This window comes from Camponotus vicinus, unplaced genomic scaffold (genome assembly GCF_025532165.1).
Source record: "Camponotus vicinus isolate PSW18456_S1 unplaced genomic scaffold, iyCamVici1.0 SCAF_5, whole genome shotgun sequence".
In the NCBI taxonomy this organism is placed as follows: domain Eukaryota; kingdom Metazoa; phylum Arthropoda; class Insecta; order Hymenoptera; family Formicidae; genus Camponotus; species Camponotus vicinus.
Window position 1 is genome coordinate 3,940,745 of NW_028141977.1, and position 10,109 is coordinate 3,950,853.

At 35.0% G+C, this 10,109-nt stretch overlaps 1 protein-coding gene across 1 annotated transcript in view; it reads right to left on the bottom strand.

The window, feature by feature from the left end:
- Positions 1-2,090: 2,090 nt before the first annotated feature.
- LOC145972003 (gustatory receptor for sugar taste 43a-like) overlaps positions 2,091-10,109 on the bottom strand; it is a 56,868-nt gene continuing 48,849 nt past the window's right edge. The window contains exons 10-15 of the mRNA XM_083100171.1: positions 6,638-6,854; positions 6,234-6,567; positions 6,049-6,159; positions 5,614-5,888; positions 2,364-2,522; positions 2,091-2,291 (exon numbers count right to left, since the gene is read on the bottom strand). Of these exons, the coding sequence (XP_082956297.1) occupies positions 2,133-2,291; positions 2,364-2,522; positions 5,614-5,888; positions 6,049-6,159; positions 6,234-6,567; positions 6,638-6,854 (1,255 nt within the window). The 3' untranslated portion in view covers positions 2,091-2,132. The remainder of the gene's footprint in view (positions 2,292-2,363; positions 2,523-5,613; positions 5,889-6,048; positions 6,160-6,233; positions 6,568-6,637; positions 6,855-10,109) is intronic.

Consider the following 10,109-nt stretch of genomic DNA (forward strand, 5'->3'; position numbering starts at 1 on the left):
GATTTATCGCGCACGTCGATATACGAGAGCCGGTCACTACGCGTTTCGCGACACCCCGAATCCCGGAGAGAGACGAACGGTTCCCTATCAATTAAGGTCCCCGACGCCTCAGTCGCTTATTTCCCGTTGTCCGAAACTCACGAAAATCGAATCCTCAGCGCCAAGCCCTCGCGAAACGAAACACGAAATGGCGACGGCGACAGAACGGCCGGGAAACGGAAGGGATCGCGTACGTGGCTCACAGATTAAGGATGGGCAACCTCACCGATACTCGCTCCCGAAGGCAGGGGGATGGTCTTCGGCTCCGTCCTCTCTGAAAGTCTTTTGCGACAAACTATACACGCGACCACTACACCGACAAAACTAGCGACTATCTTCTATGAGCGCCCGCGCCAGAGTGTCTGTCTGGATCTTGCGATCCAGGGTCGATAACGGCGTCAATTCTGCGCGCAAGAGTGCGCGAATGCGCGACCAATCGAGCCGTTACACGAAAAGTTTCGCGGCGCCCCGCGACAACGCCGTATCGGGGATCGTAACGACCCCGATAATTTAGATCAGAGCTGTCCACGTTTTGCACTTTTCGGCCGATTTCCGTGAGTCAACGCCTATCGCCCCCTCCTTACGTCTCGAGACCTTAGCAACGAGTCATCTAACAACCGTAACCAAGACGCGCGGTCTTGGTTACGGTTGTTAGATGGCTCGTTGCTAAGGTTTCGAGACGTAAGGAGGGGGCGATAGGCGTTGACTCACGGAAATCGGCCGAAAAGTGCAAAACGTGGACAGCTCTGATTTAGATCTTCCAAATTTATGACGCTCCTTTTATCGATGGTCTTCTCCAGCCGATCGTTCGCCCTCCGTCCTCGAAGGGTCGACCGGGCCCTCTAGTCCCGGACCCAGACAGCCGTTATTAGAGATGTTCTTCCTCTCGTTGCTGAAGCGAACGTCACCCGTTACTCTGCGCTGTCCTAACTCGAAGATCCTTGGGCGTTATCGCAACGTTGGCAATTACTGCTGGACTTAAGACGCCGATTTGTTTGGCGAAGGATTCCTCCTCGTCCTCTTCTCGATATATTCCGACGGGCCCAATTACAAAATGATATACAAAAAAAATAATAATTAAGGACGCGAAATAACAATTATCGCTCGTTTCTCCGGAGATCTCGATACGGCTCTCGCAATCTTTATCTAGCGCGGCCGCTCGGCTCGCGTCCCGTCAAGATTTTCGGGGCGGATGGACGCGCGTCGGGACGGCAACATCACAATAGATACATATATGATCGAATTAAAAAATAATTAACCGTCTGCTGGAGCTCTGAAGCTCCTTGCAAAAGGAGCTAGCCTTTGCTAGAGGAGATGCAGCTATAATAGTCCGCGCTCTTTGTGATCGACGTCTAACTTTATTAGACGATTATACTACGGAGCGAAGTGCTAATTAATTGTCAATTTGATTACGACGATAGCATTATTTCGTTAATTAACAATCGAAATTAGCGATCGAGCGAAACGAGATCGTATTTCTTATATCGCCACCGTATGTATGAGAATTGGGATATTAAATGTCATTATCGCACGCGTCTGTCGATCGGATTCACATCCAAGACTCATATTTTATCCTACATCGCGATCTCTCCTTTATCATTAGACTTATCTGTTGACGAAAAATATTATTCGTCATTGTATTAATGAATATTATGTTTAATTGAGGAATTGATTCGCATTAAGTGTGTTATATATTTCGTGTGCGCTCTACTGATTTTATCATTTTTAAGTCTCTGATATCGCATTTGAAATCTGCATCTTTGTGTATTGCAAAATCAATTATCCGTATTACACCGTATTACACTACGGATTACGAACTTGATTGCAGTTGGGATTTACAGTTGATAGTTGCGGATTGACCGATCAGTCTACGAACTGCTTTACTCTGATTGGTCAATCTATAATTGTAAACCATAACTACAACCGCAACTGAGTCTGCAACGTAATGTAATACGGGCTTTTAGACTTGATTCTTTCAATCATGGATATTTTAGAAATAAATGCGTGAGCAACATGTATTAAATTTTAAAAAGCTTTATTATTATAGAGTCGAGAACATAAAAGGAATGAAGAGAAGCATAGTTTGTCTTAATTTATAGACCCAATCTTCCCGCTGTGATATTGTGAAGTGTCGTCGCGTTTTTCAGCATTTGCGTGGCATTCTTCAATATATTATCGTAATTGCCCTTTGTATCGTCCTCTTTTTGGAATTGTATGAGTATTACAAGATATGTTGTGACTGCACCAGCAATCTAGAAATATATTATTTTGTGATTTTTTTTCACCTCCAAAATTGGCATGTAGGAAAGATAAAAGTTATTTACTGAGGTTACGAGAGTACGATCCAAAGTGAAGAGTCCGCACGCTGAAAACTCCAAAGGACGGTGCAGAAGCTGAAGTGAAAAAATTTCTAGTTGTTTTGTACCTTCTCTGTCGTGATCCACGGATAGTAATTGGCTTACCAAAACCGCTGTTTTCTTTCCCTAAAGATAATCGTACAATTGACGGAATCGCAATATAAAATAATTATTAATCCGCAGGTCCACAAAAAAGCATTCTAATTATTACTTTCAAGAAATAGGAAACGATTTATGATTTTAATCTTTCTGAGTTTTTTGTATCTGTTTTTATTTTTATCAATATCGTTAGTAAAAAGTAAAAGCAATAGAACCAATGACGCTGAAAGTAGTGCGTGGGAGAAATTATCAATTATATTGCATAATAATTGGAGAATGTAAAATTTACATGGTAAAAAACGCAAATTATATATGCAAGAGGTCTGTCTGTCGACAGACGTTTCGACCTTATTCAAGATCCTTTTCAATGTCAAACAATCAAACATATGTATTATGTCTAGAATTATTCAAAAATTTAATCAACTAAAAAACAAAAAGTCAATGTAATAAACTTTAGACTTGAAAGGAGCTGGTATCCCTTACGGAAAAAATACTCAAATATTGAGTGCAAACATTCAATATTGGGAATATATTCTCCAAATTGGGAGTATACATTCAAATATTGAGTGTATACACCGAAGATTGAGTATTCCCAGTAAGCAAAATGTTAGCAAGTTGGCAGCAGATTGGCAGCAAATTCGATTAGAATCCCACACCAGAACCGTAGCCATCTGTGTCTGCATTAAGCTTTTGTCTGTCAACAAACTGGCGGCAGAAACCTAGCAGAATCTGTGCGATGCAATTTGATGTCAGATTTCCAGCAGAAACCGAGCAGAATCTGTGCATGCAACTTGATGGCAAATTAACAACAGAAACTGAACAAGATTTGCACTTACTTTTATTAATGTTATAAATGCAACAAAATTGATTATTACAGGTGCTAAATAAGAATATTCCCAAACAACACCAAGTCGACTGTTAGTTGACTGTCAGTCGGTAGAAAAAGTCTAAAGTCGACTTCAAAGTCAGACTGAATGTCAACTTAATGTCGACTAACAGCCGACAAATGACTCGACTATAGTCGACTGTCAGTCAGCTAATAAGTCGACTTAGGCCCAGTTTCACAACTTATTCTAACCGAAGTTTAGCTCGTTAAAGGAGGATTTACATTGCGTTCAACCGCAGACGGTTAATTTTTTTTAAATCCATTATATATGTATCTATATACAGAACATTAAATCGATCAAGTTTTTGAAAAATGACATTAAAATAAAAACTTAGTAGTTAATGACATGACATTAAATTGATTGAAAATTGACTTATAATCGCCATAAAGTTGACTTCTAAGGCCCAATTCCACAACTTACTTTAACTAAAGTTTAACTCGTTAAAGGAGGATTTACATTGCATTCAATGTCCGATGTATGACATCCGATTGGATACAATGGGTTTGGGACGCAATGTAAATCCTCCTTTAACGAGTTAAACTTCAGTTAAAGTAAGTTGTGGAATTGGGCCTTAGAAGTCAACTTTATGGCGATTATAAGTCAATTTTCAGTCAATTTAATGTCATGTCATTAACTACTAAATTTTTATTTTAATGTCATTTTTCAAAAACTTGATCGATTTAATGTTCTGTAATATATAAATATGTTGAGACGGCAGTCAGATCAAAGGAAATTATTTAGGTAATTAGATTGTATGAATATATTTATTCAATTAATAAGATGCAGACAGATTTAGCTTATTACAAAAACTAATGTGATTTATCACGTGCGCACTCGATAACGAACGATATACAAGGTGTCTCATTTTAAAAAACGACCTCAAATATCTCCTAAATAATACGTTTTACAGAAAAATGTTTCAGACAAAAGTTGTATGGTTTCGAGGGGGCCATAAGATGGTACCATTGGTTTGACCTTGAAGAGTCATTTGAAGGTCACGTGAAGGTCACTTAAATTTTTTTAAATGGAATACCCTATATATTTTTGCACATTCTTGTAGCTCATCTCGAGAGCTTTCCGAAACACTATAATTAAGTTAGTTTTCATTAAGTACTTTCCGAGTTATGAGGCTTGAAATCATTTCTTAATTTTACATAAACCGTAAAATATCTTGTAAAATATTCATTTTTCGATTATTTCACCTTAATACTTTTATATACAAAATAATGAGAGGAATTAATTGGTGTAAAGAAAACACATAGTTGTTTCGAAAAAAAAATATGTAATTTGCAATTAACAATTACATATTTTTTCTTAAAAATAACTATGTGTTTACACCAATTGATTCCTCTCATTATTTTGTACATAAAAGTATTAAGGTGAGGTAATCGAAAAATGAATATTTTACAAGATATTTTACGGTTTATGTAAAATTATGAAATGATTTCAAGCCTCATAACTCGGAAAGTACTTAATGGAAACTAACTTAGTTATAGTGTTTTGGAAAGCTCTCGAGATGAGCTACAAGAATATGTAATGAGAAAGAGTAGGTTCCATTTAAGAAATTGAAGGTGACCTTCATGTGACCTTCAAATAACTCTTCAATGTCAAACCAATGGTACCATGTTATGTCCCACTCGAAGCCATACAACTTTTGTCTGAAACACTTTCTAGTGAAATTCTTCCTTATCGAGATATTCGACCGTGTCCAGACTTTTTTAACACCCAATATATGTTTGATTGTTTGACTTTGAAAAGGACCTGAAATGAGGTCGAAACGTCTGTCGATAGATCTTTTTGCATATAATTTGCATTTTTTACCATGTAACTTTACATTCTCCAATTGTTATGCAATATAATTGATAATTTCTTTCACTCACTACTTTCAGCGTCATTGGTTCGCCTTTACTTTTTACTAGCGATTTATAACGTATGAAACTTTCATTACTGGATTTATTATAGTTCTTTATCAATATGTTGATAAAAAAGAGCTTAGCTCTAGATCTTGATCCTAATATATAGTATGATCAATATTATTGAAGAGTTTCCTATTATCAACAATAATCTTTTTACCTTATAGTAAATTATTGTACATTTATAATATTGTAATTTAAATAGTTTAAGTTAATAAATATTAACATATATATATATATATATATATATATATATATATATATATATGTATGTAAATGTTAATTTATTAATTATTTAAATTAAATCATTACATATACCTGCATTGTAGTAGCATATGTGGGCTCTACTATCACGAGTAATCTCCAAATTTGGAAGATACACCACAATCCTTCTACTGTAACGAATAGCGATTCATGTCTTGCGTCAGCTTCCATTATCAAAACGTACGGTGTGATGATCAGATGTATTAGACAGGTAATTGTAATTACGAGTACAATGACGCCATAAGCAGTATTTATAAGTGACACTGTGTCACACAGTGTCGCGTGTACTGTCACCAGTTGGGATATGCTATCTGTAAAACTTCTGCCATCTAGAAAAAGATTTTGCTACAGTTTTAATTATATATATTTGTTATTTTCTAATATATTTAACATTTATTCTTTCTTGCTATTATTCATATTGTATTGTTTATTACGAACGTGATTAGTGCTTTTATCAGATTTTTTAAAGAGTGAAAGTTAAAATCGTACCATTTGCAACAATGGAATCCATGATCTTCGATTTACGAAACATTCGAGTATTTCCTATCATTTCTTGCCGGATGTATGTAATGAATTGTCCCTGATCTCGAAAGTCGCCAGCTAAGAAATTTGTATGTCGCTTTAAAAGCATTTTAAAAATTTAAAAATGATTAGTGACGTTTAGAATAACCTACCTAATCCAAGATCCTTTCTGAATTGATTTGTGATTTTGCTGCTTTTAAGGATATTTTCAAGAGTCTTGTTGATTCTAAAGAACCGTTGGCCCACATTGTACACGATGATGGCATATTGAACTTCCATCATAATAATAGTTATGTACATAAAATACAGAGGGAGATAATTGAACGGCCCTTTGTTGTCCAGTTTCTTATTTAGCTTCACCTTGTAATTCCACGAGCACACATCGAGACATGAGACAATGATGCAATAGGAGAGGCTGCAAAACGTTAACAGGATGGTGTGCCGTTGCAGCTTCTTCGGCGAGAGGATTCCCAGCTTCTCATCGCACTTAAGGCGAATGAACCGATGAATTCGAATGCGATAATCTCTGTGATAAAAATAATTAAACGAGACTTACATCGATCAATTTATCGATGATAGTTTGCACCTGTTGCCAGTGCATAATTGAACCGATGATGGAGACAGCCGTGAGACTCATTAATCCCAACACATCGCTTGCGGTGAAAATTAGCGCGTTCTGCGATTTAAGTCGGATGCTATTCTCCCATCCACGTCTGAGATCGCGCCAGAAACCCCAAATTTGTGCGCCTATCAGGCACGCCATTAAGCATAGGCTACGATATATTATTTTAATTATATTTTGATGTACTATATTATACAGATATTACTTATATATTAAAGTTAATTTAATAATTTAATAACCTCCAAACTTTTATATATTTTTTTATATTCGAATGAATAAAAAAACAAGGTCCCCTGTTTTTATTATTTATAATGCATTTTTATTTATGTACAAATTGGTCTTATTCTGTTAAAATAAAAGCTAATAATTACGTTTCAATATAGTTTTCAAGAAGATGCACTTGTTTCATCTTGACACGAGTTTAAAGATTTTTTCTTGATAAAAATCTGTCTTTTGATCATTTTTGAACAAGATTTTGTACTGCTGTATCATCAAAGAGACTTTTCCGAAGAAGGAGGTCTGAACTTCTTCTTAGAAAAGCCTCTTTCTCGTGAATTTTTCTCACGATAATGTCAGATCATACTCTGCATCAAATTCTTGTAATCACTTTATTCGAATATTTTACTGGAATATTCTCCCTCAAACTTAAATTTGGCTATTTCCAATTTTTATTTGTTCAGATATTTAAAGAAACATCTTGGGGAAAGACAATGCAGCAGTATAAAATACCATTCAAGAATGGCTTAAACATTAACGCATTTTTACCGAGAGAAAAGTTTCAAATTTGTGCCAATTAAGGTAAAATAAGTTCATCAATCTTCTCAAAAATTATATTGAAAGATGATTATTTTATATTTTAATACAATAAATTTAATTTGTGCATAAGTGATAAATAATAATCGTAATAAAACAGGAAACCTTACTTTTTAATTCGCGTATTTTATTCTAGTATTTATTTTAGTATTCGCGTTTTTTATTCTAATATTTAATAGTCTAGTATAATAGTCACTTCTTCTCTCTTAAACTTTTAAGTTTAAAGCTTTTAAAGTTAAAACTTTTAAGTTTTTAAGTGGGAAACTATTTGTTTACTGTCTATTTGAAGTACAAAGTACGTCTTCAATGTTCCTCTATAAACATATACATGGTATTTATTTGAAAGTTTCCATTTTATTTATTTTGTGATCGATTAAGCAAAAAATGCCAAAAAAGATCGTTTTTGTTTTCAAAGAGGATGTAATAATATAAATGTAATAAATTCAACGGGATGCCGCTTTATCCCTGTCAGGGAATCTCTGTAGCTTTATTCCTGTAGTTTTCTTAAAAAATCTGTGGCAATAAAGATCAAATGGCATATCATTTTAAAAGTTTTTTCTATATAACAGTTTTTTTTATTTGAATAGATATTTTCCAAGAAATAGTATTTAGAAGTTTTGGGTACAAAATAATTTGAAATAAAATTTAGAATATAATTTATTTACTTTGCGGTTTCATTATAACAAACGTTAAAAATATTTTTTATTGTTTTTTAAATAATAATAAAGCCGAGTTTCAAACTAAACGAACATTTTGGAAGACATCCGTTGGAGAGAATAGCTTTATATTTTTCTGTACAATTATTTGATATAAATCATTACATTTTTCTATAAAGTTTTATAAACAGTAGATTTTAAATGCCTTCACAAAAAAAAATCCAGATGAGTTAGATCTAGAAATCGATAGTTTTTTTCTATTCATCTTCTCTCCAATCCATTTTTGTAGGAATTTTGTGTAGCTGAATATTTACTTCTACTCATCTTACCCGAGAATGGTTTAGCTCATGGAAGGGATACAATATATTCTTTAGATGTATACTTTTGAGAGGTTCTACATAGAATAGTTTTATTGTGTGTGGGGACAATTAAAAATTGTAAAAAATATTATTATTTATAATTGTTATATATATATATATATATATATATATATATATATATATATATATATACATATATATATATATATATATATATATATATATGTATATATATATATATATATATATATCGGCCACCCTGTATATATATATATATATATACAGGGTGGCCGATTTATCTGAAGACATTGAAATATCTTGAGAACTATGCATCGGATTAAAAAAAGTGGGTAATGAAAGTTGTTCGCCTCGAAGGGGGACATCCAATGATACTCGACCCCCCACCGCCACCCCCTGGGGGTGGGGATGGGGAAGATAAAAAACTTAAATAGGAACCCCCATTTTTTATTGCAGATTTGGATTATCCAGAATAAAGTACCCCAATTTGACCTACGAGTTTTTGCATTTTGGTTCACAGATGGCGCTGTAATCGACAAAAATCAAAATGGGTAAAAAATCGTTGAAAATTGGGGATATCTCGAGAAATACACATCAGATCAGAAAAATAAAAGTAGACGTGTTTGATATTTTTAAAAATGCTATTCAATGACACCATAATTGACCCCCCATCCCCACCTGGGGGTGGGAGAGGGAATTATTTCAAAAGTGACCTCTGACGGCACTGCACTGCCTTTTATAATAAGCCGTAGTTCGCCACACGCCCACAGTGGCGTGTCGAGCAGTCCTCTCTTCGATTTGTCGGAGGAATACAACGTTGAGAATGGGGTTTCCCATTGAAGATTTTGAAATAATTCCCTCTCCCACCCCCAGGTGGGGGTGGGGGGTCAATTATGGTGTCATTGAATAGCATTTTTAAAAATATCAAATACGTCTACTTTTATTTTTCTGATCTGATGTGTATTTCTCGAGATATCCCCAATTTTCAACGATTTTTTATCCATTTTGATTTTTGTCGATTACAGCGCCATCTGTGAACCAAAATGCAAAAACTCGTAGGTCAAATTGGGGTACTTTTTTCTGGATAATCCAAATCTGCAATAAAAAATGGGGGTTCCTATTTAAGTTTCTTTTCTTCCCCCACCCCCACTCCCAGGGGGTGGCGGTGGGGGGTCGAGTTTGGTATCATTGGATGTCCTCCTTCGAGACGAACAACTTTCATTACCCACCTTTTTTGATCCGATGCATAGTTCTCGAGATATTTCAATGTCTTCAGATAAATCGGCCACCCGTATCAGCCGAATATCTCAAAAACTGAGCGCGGCAGACAAAAATATTTCAGACAAAAGTTGTAAGGTTTCAAGTAACGCATTACATGGCGATATCAATTTGACCTTGAAGAGTTACTTGAAGGTCACGTGAAGGTCACCGTCAATTTCTTAAATGGAACTCCCTATTTTTTATTGCATATTCTTGTAGCTTATCTCGAGGGCTTTCCAAAACGCTATAATAAAATATTTTCCCCTCAAGTACTTTTTGAGTTATAAGGCTTGAAATCATTTCTTAATTTTACATGAACCGTAAAATATCTTGTAAATT